At 38.1% G+C, this 12,455-nt stretch overlaps 1 protein-coding gene across 3 annotated transcripts in view; it reads left to right on the plus strand.

The window, feature by feature from the left end:
* Window positions 1-12,455, plus strand: part of si:ch211-127i16.2 (probable flavin-containing monoamine oxidase A) — a 105,296-nt gene that overhangs the window by 72,071 nt on the left and 20,770 nt on the right. For 2 of the 3 annotated variants that reach the window (XM_047372624.1, XM_047372623.1), the window contains 2 exons: window positions 5,806-5,892; window positions 11,987-12,087. In XM_047372624.1, the coding sequence (XP_047228580.1) occupies window positions 5,806-5,892; window positions 11,987-12,087 (188 nt within the window). The remainder of the gene's footprint in view (window positions 1-5,805; window positions 5,893-11,986; window positions 12,088-12,455) is intronic. The other variant, XM_047372625.1, reaches the window with a different exon arrangement.

The raw sequence follows: 12,455 nt of genomic DNA on the forward strand, positions 1-12,455 counted from the left end.
CACACCTTTCAGGCTGTGGATGATCCAGTTGGAAGATGACTTGTGTCCTGGAAGCCAGATGAAGCTGGAGGAGCTGGAGCTTTCCTGCAGCTTTCCTGGGTGTCTAGTAGGATCTGATACGGGCCATTCCAGTGCCTGGACTTCCAGTGTTTTCTCCTAGATTCTCTGAGCAGAATCCAGTCGCCAGGGATAAAGGACTGGAGGGTGGAAGTGGTTGTTTCTGGTAATGCAGACTTCACCATCTGTGAAACTTGAGAAAACACAGTGGACAGGTTTTGACAGTAAAACAACATCCTATCTTCCCACAAAGATGGGGAAGAAAATGATCTTGGCAATATTCCCATGTCCAAATTAGAAGACCTGCCACACAGCACTTCAAAAGCACTGAGATTTGCCTGTGTCCTTTGTCTCAATCTCATATAAGTGAGAACAATAGGTAGAGCCTTCACAACACTTGGCTAATTTTCAATTCAAAGTCCCATTCTCAAACCTAAGTGCTTAACTACGTGAACTTCATCAAAACATCCAACAAAATCAAAAGAATCGATCTTCTGACTTCACCTGGTATTCTAGCAGTGACCATCAGCTAAATATTCTTTATCAAAAATGTGACATGATGTTTGAGGAAGGTCTGATTACAGGTCAATATTTCCATAGTTTCAGAATACCCAAAAAGAATTTCAAAAATGGTCTAATCTGTGGAGATATAAAATTTCACAAAAGAATCAACACCATCTCTTTCAGAGAGGTTTTCAGAATGTGGTCTTAGGGAGCTATGCACCATTTATATAAACAAAGTACAACGTCTCTCTCGCATTGTCACTAAGTCCTCACTGGAGGTCTGAGCTACCCTTTTTTCCATGAGTGCTAAAACTTTTGGAACCCCATGTTACTTTATTCTGACATTCCCCTGTTCTGGCGCAGGGTCCAACCCATGCGACAATCCAGCAAAACGTTTGTACAAAAATATTCTAGTAACCAAGATCACATTACATAGAACCAAAGAAATGAATTCTGACATAACTATGTGTCTCTATGAATTTAATGAAAGCAACATAAAGAAAATCCAGATGTTTTTAACTGCAATTCAGTTCCATTAACAACAAAACACAAACTTTAATTATTCAGTTCATCAATGTCTCACTTAGAAATTAGTCACATATCATCCTGATTTGTCTTGTATGAAGATGAGTATTAGATTAATGGACATCTAATGTAATTCGGATGCATAAACCCTACAAATTCGAATCTAATAGATAATTCCCACCAAGTATAAAGTCATGACTCAGATTCTTTATCAAAAATATATTCCTTACTTTTGGCATATCTTGAACTGTCAGCTAGCTTAATGGTACCAGGGAAAACTTTCAATCTAATAAATCACCAATGATTCTGCATGCAAAACTAATTCTTCAAACTAGTTTAAACTATTTCACTAACCTTTTAATAGTAAAACACATAAATCTAAAAGTCATGCTACATCCAAAAAACATGTTATTAAGGCAACAATCACTACAAGCATTTTGATTCTATTGTCTCTTAAACAGTGTTAAAACTCAGGAAGGGAGGTGCTGAGCGTTACCATGGGAGCAAAGGTGTGAACCAACCTGGTAGGTGGGCGGAGTCAGGCAGAACTAACCTCTGATGGGCAGCCTATGGGCGGACCCACAGTTTCTTCATTCCAACCCATCTTAAACTGCAAAACTGTTAACATGCACCTACCTCAGAAACAAGCTACTTCTTAACTCTCCTGAAAACTCAAAGTTTTAATCAATCTTGGATTTAGAAATATTATTCTAAACATGGATTGTTGTGTCATGCAACATATAAACCAACATTCATTCAAACAAAACAAACACAAAACATCAAAGACAGACAAATGGCCAAATTTGAAGCTCCAAGAATTAAAAGAAATTTTTAACAATCTCTTTTCAGAATATGTTTTCTCAGCCATATATTTTAATGCTGTAATTGATCAATTTTGTTATGATAATCTTCAGGATCCTTTTTTAAAATGAGTGCACATAGTCCAAAAAATCTCAAAGTATTTAGAAGCACAGCAACAGTTTTCTCTTAAATGAATCCATATTCACTGATGCTGAAACCTTTTGCTAATTCTTTGTACTGTAACTCTGTAATAATAATAACTACAACCCTGAGAGTTATTGTTATAATTCTCTTTTTGTTTGGCTCAATTTGATCGCAGCTGCATTCCAGAATTTCAGGTTAAATGCAAAGAAGTATTTTAAGCCAGTGTTGATATTTTTATGCAGTGTTAAACTTAACCAGAAATGAAGCGAAGAAACTTGACTCCAAACTGGACTTTTTCCCACATAGTGTTTCAAAAGGAGAACAGACATCATTTTCTTTAATTTGGGCTATTTGAATTTTGAGAGTTGGGGAGAAAATTATTACTAGAACCCCTCGTTTACAATCCAAATGCTGATAAATGTTCCAATGTTTTATCTCTTAGTAATCTGAAATCACCTTGTGTACCTTTGTACTCATATGTATTCTTTTAATCTTTAAAACCCCTAAGAAATCAAACAAGGAGACTGGAGTTTGAGCCGACCATCCTCTTACTGTTAAGAGGGCCTTTATTTCTTGTCTTTTCCTAAAATTAAGGATTTTACTTGTCTTGATTCTGTTATAAAAATCCTAACCTTGGTTCTAAAACAAAACTCTTCAACCCCAATCTGTGTTCCCCAGAGTAGAAATTTTGAGTATTATTGCATTTCAAAGCCACCAAATGACTGGAACCCATCATTGGCTTAGATCTATTTTAATAGGTAATCGGTCTACCTTTAATTAAATATTATAATTTTATGGACCCAAAATCAATGGCTCACGGGCTTCAGGAGTCCAGGAACCACAAGTTGAGTACTACTGCATTGAACAATGGTGTTAACTTTCTGCAGAGATTGAAGGATTGGCTAAATATATTATTTCTGCTTGGACAATAATCATAACCCCAGTGGATGAGAGGGTCGTATCCCTGCGCCTTCGGGTTGGGGAGAGGTCTCTGACTATCATTTCAGCCTATGGGCCGAGTGGTAGTGCAGAGTACCCGGCCTTCTTGGCGTCCCTGTCGGGGGTGCTGGATAGTACCCCTCCCGGGGACTCCATTATTCTGCTGGGGGACTTCAACGCCCACGTGGGAAACGACAGTGACACCTGGAGAGGCGTGATCGGGAGGAATGGCCTCCCCGATCTGAATCCGAGTGGTGTTTTGTTTTTGGACTTCTGTGCTAGTCACGGATTGTCCATAATGAACACCATGTTCAAACATAAGGGTGTCCATCAGTGCACTTGGCACCAGGACACCCTAGGCAGGAGGTCGATGATCGACTTTGTTGTCGTATCATCAGACCTTCGGCCGCATGTTTTGGATGCAGAGGCATCTTTATTAATTATTTGTTTTTCTTTGTGATGAATTAATGGGTCATAAGCAGGGAGACAGCAGAGACAGATAAGACAAGCCTTCAATCAGGCCCTGTGTGTATGTAGCCTTATCTCTGTTTTCCATTTGTCTGTTTGCCCATCCCACTCCTTCCAATTTGTCCCTATTTTCTGCATTTTTATGCGCTGCTTCTCTTTCTGTGTTGTTCATATCTTTTTCTTTGAGTTTCATTTTTCTCTTTTGATGTGTTTTGCTTACAATGTTTTCCTGAATGGTTCAAACGCTATTCCTTTCCAGTTTCTCATTTGTTTTTTTACTGTCGTAAATTTGAACGAGTAATTTCCTGTTCTGTTATTACCGCCTTTTCTCTATTTCACGCTCACATCCTGCCTACAATTTGTTTTCAACCTATTTTGGATAGAACAATAGGATGAAACATAAAATATACAGGCAAGCTTAAAACTGTCATACAGCTGCAGCTGGACCTTTACTAGCAAAAGCACTCATATCTCAAATGTTTTTACACATTGTCACATTACAACCACAAACATCACTGTATTTAATAGAATTTAACATGATAGACCAAGACAGAGTAGTGCATAATTGAATAATTCTTCATCTTTGTAAACCTATCAAGATATGGTCATTCCACCTAAACTGAGAGGCCTAAAAGGAGAGCATCAAGTATTAGTTTTCCACTCCACAAACTTACCTTTATGTAAAGATTACAAAAAATAAGCCATAAAAAGCTCAGTTTGCAGTTTTCCATCAGCCATGTAGGGAAACATGGACAAAGGTGTTCTGCTCAAATAAGACCAAGACGTTTTTGGCTTACATGCCAAACATTATTTGTGACCTAAAACTAAAACTGCACCATAAACATAGCATCAATGTGGTAAGAGGTGGTGGCAGCATCATTCTATGGAAATACTCTTCTTCGGTAGGTACAGAAACGCTGGAGCTGTTGGGACATTAGAATTAGCTACATACAGTGCAATCTTAGAAAAAAACCTGTGTTAGAACACAAAAGACTTGAAACCAGGGTGGAGGTTCACTATCCTGCAGGACAATTAGCTTAAACATAAAGGCAAAGCTGCAAAGTTTTGCAGGGGGGCATCTTCCAAGCTTCTGCTGGGAACAACTTAATGCTCACCCTCTACCAATGACCCACATGGCCCTGTCTTTCAGTGTTTAACCCTTTCTCTCTCCTAGATATAGCAATTAACTGAGCTTTTACTGTAACTAATTATAACCTTGAAAACTGGCTCAGAGTTTATCTGTTCTTTCTTTCTAGATGAAACGACTAAAGGAGCTACATCCATAAACATTTACTTTTCCTTCCCATAGAAAGTACTCCTGGATCAGTGCTTCTGTGTTTTTTTATGTCTCTGCTCTGTTCTCTCAAACCCCCAGTCGGTCGTGGTAGATGGCCGCTCACACTGAGCCTGGTTCTGCTGGAGGTTTCTTCCTGTTAAAAGGGAGTTTTTCCTCTCCACTGTCGCTACATGCATGCTCAGTATGAGGGATTGCTGCAAAGTCAACACCAGTGACTGTCCACTGTCTGTACATGCTCATCCGGGAGGAGTGAATGATGCAAGTCCCTGTCTGGATACAATCTGCTGGGTTTCCTTAGACAGAAAATCTTTTTATCCAATTTGAATAAATAAATGAATCTGACTGCACTGTATTGAACAGTGCAGTCAGGATTAATTGGAATGTATGTACCTGACTTTGTGAAGTGCCTTGAGACAACATGTGTTGTGAATTGGCGCTATATAAATAAACTGAACTGAACTGAACAGCTGAATACAAATGCACCCACACTTTTCAGATATACGTTTGTAAAGCAAAAAACATATCAGAGTTATGCACTAAAAATACATTGAGGTTTGTGGCTACAGTGTAACAACATGTGAAACATTCAAGGGTGTGAATTCTATTGCTAAGCTCTGCAAGATGATCCTTGTTACAACATTTTTCTTGCATCATATACGAACACAGCACATTCAAATACTGAAGTAATAGAATAATAAAAAAACACAATAAAAATTCACATAGTTTCACATAGCATTTAGTCCATAAATACTGTAAACAAATGAATGCAGTAAATTCTGTAGTAAATGTAAAATCAGTATAAAATAAAACACATGAATTCAGTGTTTTCCAGAATGTAAATTAGTAAACAGTTGTTTAAGTCAGAATGATGCATTAAATTATCACTTCATTCCTTCATTTTATTTCTTTATATACTTGTTACATACATACATACTGCTGCTCACAAAAAACCCTTTCTGAGCTCAGAAAAACACTGATATGCATTATTATTTCAACAGTATGGTGCTCTGCTTTTAAATGGTAAGCACCAACAATACAAAGCTAAGGCTGGCTTTTCTCTGTGTTTGCAGGCTGGAGAAAGAAGGGAAGCTGTGCTCTCAAGTCTGGTGAAGTATCTTGGTCCTGAGGCTGCATCGTGCATCCACTTTGAAGAGAAAGTAAGTGCTTTACTGGTCAAAGCGTCTGTTATAAACCCTTTTTTTTTGTTTTTTTATCTGAAACCAAAACTTAAGGAATAAAAATGATATATTTGGCATTTATATGTAAAACCTAGTTCTTTGAGTATCCATGAAAACTTGGAATGCCAGCACTTTAAGAAATGCTGAAGTTACAGCCTTTTAGGTTATGGCCACAGTTGCTTTTTCGCATTAGTATTAACTCCAACAATTGGAGCCATTTTTACCAGTTTATCTTTGTCTGAAAATGTCCTGACTGTCGATAACAAGCTCTAAATGTGTTGATAAAAGTCATGATAATAATCATAAAAACTGTTAATAAAAACAATATATTTGTTCAAAGCAAACCTTTCGCCAGAACTAAAAATGTTTATTTTAACATACCAACATAGTGCCACCTCCTTCACTTTAGTGGCATTCGGGTGTTTTTTTTTGTTTGCAAAATCTGCCTATTATGCAGATTAGTCATATTCAATTAAATACTTGCTTAGATTTAGTAGTAAAACACTACATTTTTAAGAGAAAACTGCATCTGCACAAACAAATCCAGAAGTTTGAAAATGCATATGAATGGATCTGAGCACAATCTGTTTGTAAATCCTGGAAATAAGAGTCCTCCCTCGATAAGTAGGTTATAACCCTGATTATATACATTATTGTTGAAAAGAATGCAGAAGTGTACTTAATGCATGGGTTTATTTCAATAAGTACTGTAAGCTCTGATGCACTCAGAGTCTAAAGGGAATGGTATGAAACTCTTGTTTAACCAACAAAAAATTGTTTACTAAACTATTGGTTTGTTGCATTTTTGTATATGCAATATAATTTGTACTTTGTATAAAAATGCTTGCTCAACTGCATTGTATGGGAATATGATAAACCTGGCTGACCTACAGATAATTTAATCTCACACAGCCTGCATGGCAGTGTCAACCGGCACTGTCCTAAATGGTCTGCCAGTGTGTGGTTATCAGTTGTATGGGTATGGGCAGTAACTCCCTACTTCTATTTCGGCAGCAACTCCAGTAACACTTTCAACCAGATTGTCATTAGAAACCTAAAAGAGTGATGGGCTAAATATGGGTCTAAATATCTGCTATCTTCACACAGTGCCATTTGCAATATACTCTAACAATGAGAATAGCAGTAATAAATAATTAGTAATAATGGTAAATAATTCTAAAGCTATTGTTGTTGAAGGTATCACATCTTTGCACAACTGGAAAATCCACTTGTGACTGCATACATGTGGAAGTAAAATGTGGTAATCATGTGTACAGCAAGTGTTTTCACATCATTGTAAAACAAGACCAAATCATCATAGCTCCACCACTGTACTTGAAGCTATGCCCCTGTTTAAGTATCTCTCCAAAGAACATTGTTCCAGAAGTATTTTGGTTCGCCCAGATGGAACTTTACAAACTTTTTATAGAGGGAAAGCTTTCTTCTAGCAGCCCTGCCAAAAACACCCTCTTTCTTCAGACTTTCCCCAGTTTTGTTGACATGAAAGATAATATTTAACATTTTATCTGAGGCCTTTAGACTTTGGGATGGGGCTCTTTCATCTTTAACGGTCTGACAGTGTGAATTTGCTGAGACATGAAAATTGCCAGCTGTCAAATATTTTCTCACCGAAGAATGCTGGACTTTAGAATTTACCTTATAACCATTTTACAATTGATGGGCAGCATCAGTTTCTTTTTAAGGTAATTGCTTATATCTTTTCTTCTTGGCATTGTGTTTCACACATCTTAATGTTCCAGAGCAGCAAACTGTAAAAACTCTAGGTCAAGATTCATATACTGTCTGGGAAAGTTTGGAAAAGCATGACATTTGACTGCAGTATTTTCCAGGTCTGATAAATATGAAAACAAGGTTTTCAAGGATGTTAAAGCCCCTAGCTTTGGTAGCGGTGGTGCAGTTTTCCCCATGCAAATTCAGGTGTGGCAACACAACCTTGGGATTGGCTGGTTGGAGCCTGGGCCAGCCTCCCCACTGAGGATCATTGGTCTGGCTTTGGGATACTGGACCAATCACTCCCGTTTGAGTGAACACCTGATCCTTGAAAAGGCTCTGAAGGTAGCTCATTTGGGACAGCTATGGGCTGAGCTGTGTAGCTTGCCCCCATGTGCTTTACAAGCCTTGTCTTCTGTGATCTTGTTGAATGCTTGTCTGAAGTAGTTAACTTGCTGTGCAACCTGTGAAGCCAAGGGAGATTGTTGGTTTTGAAGATCGTACTTGATTTGAACTTGGTGTTGTCGTGCCTCTTGTGGGTATTTTGATTGTTGTGCTTTCTTGCTCATATTAGTCCCTTGATGAGGGTTGTTTTGAACTGTACATCTTTTCTGAGTCACTGTGAATAAATAATTTTAAACCCCAACCAGATCAGCTTGAGACGTGTTTTTTGCCGCCCCTTTTTATTTCCCCTAGATGAGCGTAGGAGTGGGATGGGGGCATAACAAAGGTCAAATGGAATTTCATCCTTTCTCTCTTTTGTTCTTCCTTTCTTCTTTGTGTTCCTCCTTCCTTTTTTGTTTCTTGTGTTCTTCATTATGTTCCTTCCTTGCTTTATTTCTTACTCCATTGTGTGCTTCCTTCCTTCCTTTTGTTCTTCACCCCTTCGTTGTGGTTTTCTATCCTTGTCCTCTCTTCCTTCCTTGTGTCCCTTCTTGTTTCCTTGTCTGAGTCTTTCTTACCTTTTGTTCTAGTGCTCTAGAGTCCTTTCATCCTACCTGTCTTCCATTCTTTCTCTCTGTCTTTCCATCTTTCCTTCCTTGTGTCCTTCCTACCTTCTGTCCTTTTCTTGTTACTTCTTTCTTCCATGTCCTTCCTACCTTTTCCTCCATGTGTGTTTTCTGTCTTTCCTTGTGTCCTTTTCTTGGGTTGCTTGTGTCATTTTTTCCCACCTCCATCATGACCCCTTCTTTACATTCTTTTTCTCTATGCTGTTTTCCTTCCTTCTTTGTGTCTTTTTTCTGTTGTTTCTTATGTCCTTCCTTTCTCCCTTCTTCACTGATGTTTAGGGCTTAAACACATGTTTAAATGCTCACTGATTTTGACTTTTCCACAGGAAAGAGGAAATATTGGTTTCTGCTCCATAGATTTAATCGGGAATCACTGTTTCCAAACTGTTCAGTGGGAAGGATTAAATCAGATGCTGCATTGGTCGGATTTAAAATGGTCCTCTTTAAATCCATGGAGCGAAGGCAGGAAAGAATATGAAACCAACAACACTGCTACTCTACTGGAAAAGAAAATACTTGCTGGGAATATCATTTTTGCACTAATCATATTGTGTCACACACAAACAGAACTGCTATTTAGCTCCATTACATGATGCATAGCATACATTGATTGAATGTGAAACAGTACATTAATCATGCTAAATGTATGATTCCAGGTCCTCGGTTGCTTCCCATATGCTGTGCTATCGAAAGCCAAGCTCCAGTGGAAAAACGCCTTAAGCAAACCCTGGGCAGTAACATTAAGGGAGATATCATGATTTTACTTCGCTGACAAAGAGACTCATGGGGGACATTACTTTTAAGAACAATTACTTTGAGTAAAGAAAGAATAATGAATGGAGGCTGCATAGCCGACAGAAAGATTTCCCTCGATTTTTATGGTTGCTAAATTGTTATCAGATTTCTTCCCTACCTTCTTTTAATTACTGTTATCCAAACGTCATTGACGATAAATGTACAGACGAGATCGTCTACAAGTTCAAAAGATCATTTTAATTTCTTCTGAACGTCTCACTGGGCTCTGAGGGGTTTCACTTCTCTGCTATTCCATTAAGCAGGAAAATTGCAGGTTCCTGTTAGCGAGTCAACTTGGACCCATCAAATATTCAGCAGGTTTTTTTCCACCCAGGTTCACTGCTTTATAAGGAGACTGGATGTGCTGTGGTGGATAGGAGTAGCTCAGCTTCCCCAATCCACATATATACTTTGAAATTCTTAAAAATGTTACCACATTTCTATACATGTCTTCATTTCTCTCTCTTTAATTGAACAGATTATATTGCCCATGTTGGCTCTGCGTGACTCATAAAGATGTCATGCAACTTAATGACGGCACAAAGCGATAGATTTTAAGGTATGCAGCGAAACACTTTAAAGGCATCTTATTTAGTGCTTTCAACACTGACAGTTTTATTCGTCACATAATCACTCCGAGTATTTTAGCTGCAATTGTAGAAATTGCAGCAGTTTCCTGAAGACGTCTTCATTACCTGTGAACTTTTATTCATAGGACCTTGCAACGTAATCAAATGGCTGGAATCTCTTTCAAATTTTATTACACTAAAACCACAACATTTAATGTATTTTTTATTATTTTATGTGATTAACCATAACAAAGTAGTGAATCATTTAAAAGGATCATTATGGTTTTAATCCAATTATTTTTTAACCTAATGTGTGTTCAACCCCCTTTACTCTGAGACTCCTCAATAAATTCACTGCAAACATTTGCCTAATCAGTAAACAAAGTCCACCTGTGTGTAATTTAATCTTAGTATAAATCCAGTTGTGCTGTGAAGGCCTGACAGGTTCATTAAAGAACAAACAGCAGCATGAAGACCAATGAACATCGCAGACATGTCAGGAACAAGGTTTTGGAGAGGTTTAAGCAGGATTAGGTTATAAAACAATTTCTCAAGCTTTGAAAATCCTGGGGGAGCACGTTTGCTGGCTGCAAAAGCCATCTACACATGACACAGCAAACATGTCAATGGTGCTCTGGTGAAATCATCCAAACTTAATCTTTTTTGGCTACAAAGAAAGCGCTATATGTAGAGGAAAACTATCCATGTAAGTCACCCCGATTACAATATGCTTCAAGTGAAAAAGAGTGGTGGCAGCATCATGCTGTGGGGATGTTGCTCTTCAGCTGGGACAAGGAAGCTGGTCAGAGCTGATGATAAAATAAATGGCCAGTCCAAAACAAAACAACCTGTTAGGGGCTGTGAAAAGCTTGAGGCTGGGGCAGACGTTCGCCTTCCAGCAGGACACAAATGCGTGACCAATCTTTGAAAACTATTTCTTCTTTACAATTATACAGTACCTTGTGTTGGTCCATCACATAAAATCTAGATAAAACAAATTACTGAGTAAAAGTTTATGGTTTTAGTATGGCAAAATGTGAAAAAGGTCAAGAGGAATGAATACCTTTTCAAGGCCCTGTAAATGTGGTTAAACCATTGTTGATTGTAATTACTAATAAAGCAAACAAAATGTTTTCATCACAGAAAAGCTGACATAAAATAGGAAAAAGTCTCCTGTTCTCTGTTTAATATAAAAATCACTTACAAGGCCGCCACATCATCTTGCAGTAGAACCATCTGTTTACCTGTCTTCCTTTGACTCTTTATCACAGTGTTTCAAGCCGTTGTCAGATTCACGCCCATCTTTCTACCTCTCTCCCCAACACTCATTTCTTCTGTCTTAGATTTCTCATCAATCAGCTCTGTAATTTTGTCTGCCTTCCCTGCCTACTCTCTCAATCTTTTCCTTTTATACCTTCCTCCTATACAGTTATGAAACGAGAAAAATCAAAACTTTAAACATACACAAGGTTGCAATTTTTTCCCAATGTTATCTTGTTAAATGGAAAAATATTCCTCCAAATCCACCCTTCTGAATAAATTTTAAACCATCGTATGAACAAATTTTAAGTATGTTTGAACAAAGTGTTGTAATTAGGCCACCTTAACTGCCTTGTTCTTCTTATTATTCATGTCTTTTGTGTCGTTGGGTAACCAGATCTGTTGCCAGGGTAAAGTTAGGAGATTTATGTTAAAACTCACCCCAGGGTCTTTCTAAAATGAAAAATAAATAGGCACTCATAAGCCTGCCAAACATGGATGTTTTATGGGAGTGGGAGGATGGAAAATGGTGGTGGTGGGGGGCATCTATCTTCATCTTGGCTGTGGACATCTCGCTCAGCCAAAATGAAGTCAGAATTGTAGGTAGTACATGTTAGTTTTTAGGAGTTAGTGTCATTTTCCTTTTTTTTTGTTCTTCACCATTAAAATATGTCAAAGTTATATCTGTAGCCCCGTTTTGTTTTGAAGGACTGGGCTAAGGAGGAGTACAGCGGCGGCTGCCCTGTCAATGTCATGGCACCTGGTCTGCTAACATATTACCAGCCGAGCCTCAGGAAGCCTTGTGGCAGGTAATCACCCTGCTGATGACTAACATAATCACACCTCTCCTTCTCCAATATTTCCAAATGTCTCTTCTTCTTTTGCATTCTCACCTGGACTAACCACAGAGAAAATAAATCCTAAATTTTCCAAGTGAATCTTTTTCAGAGGTTTATTTGGAAGTCTATTATTTAATGGGATCCATTCTTTCCTTGCTGACAGGTTGATATTTAGTATGTGTATTTGCTGGTTGTTTATTCTATTCTCATACCACAGGAACCATTTTATTGGCTCCTTAACTTGCAGCAAGTGCACACAACTCACAGACATGAGACATAGGAGTGCCTCGAATCATAATCTGGTTGTCCAGAACCAAACAAAAAAAAAGGCCAGAGGT

Source organism: Girardinichthys multiradiatus, chromosome 8 (assembly GCF_021462225.1).
Source record: "Girardinichthys multiradiatus isolate DD_20200921_A chromosome 8, DD_fGirMul_XY1, whole genome shotgun sequence".
Classification (NCBI taxonomy): domain Eukaryota; kingdom Metazoa; phylum Chordata; class Actinopteri; order Cyprinodontiformes; family Goodeidae; genus Girardinichthys; species Girardinichthys multiradiatus.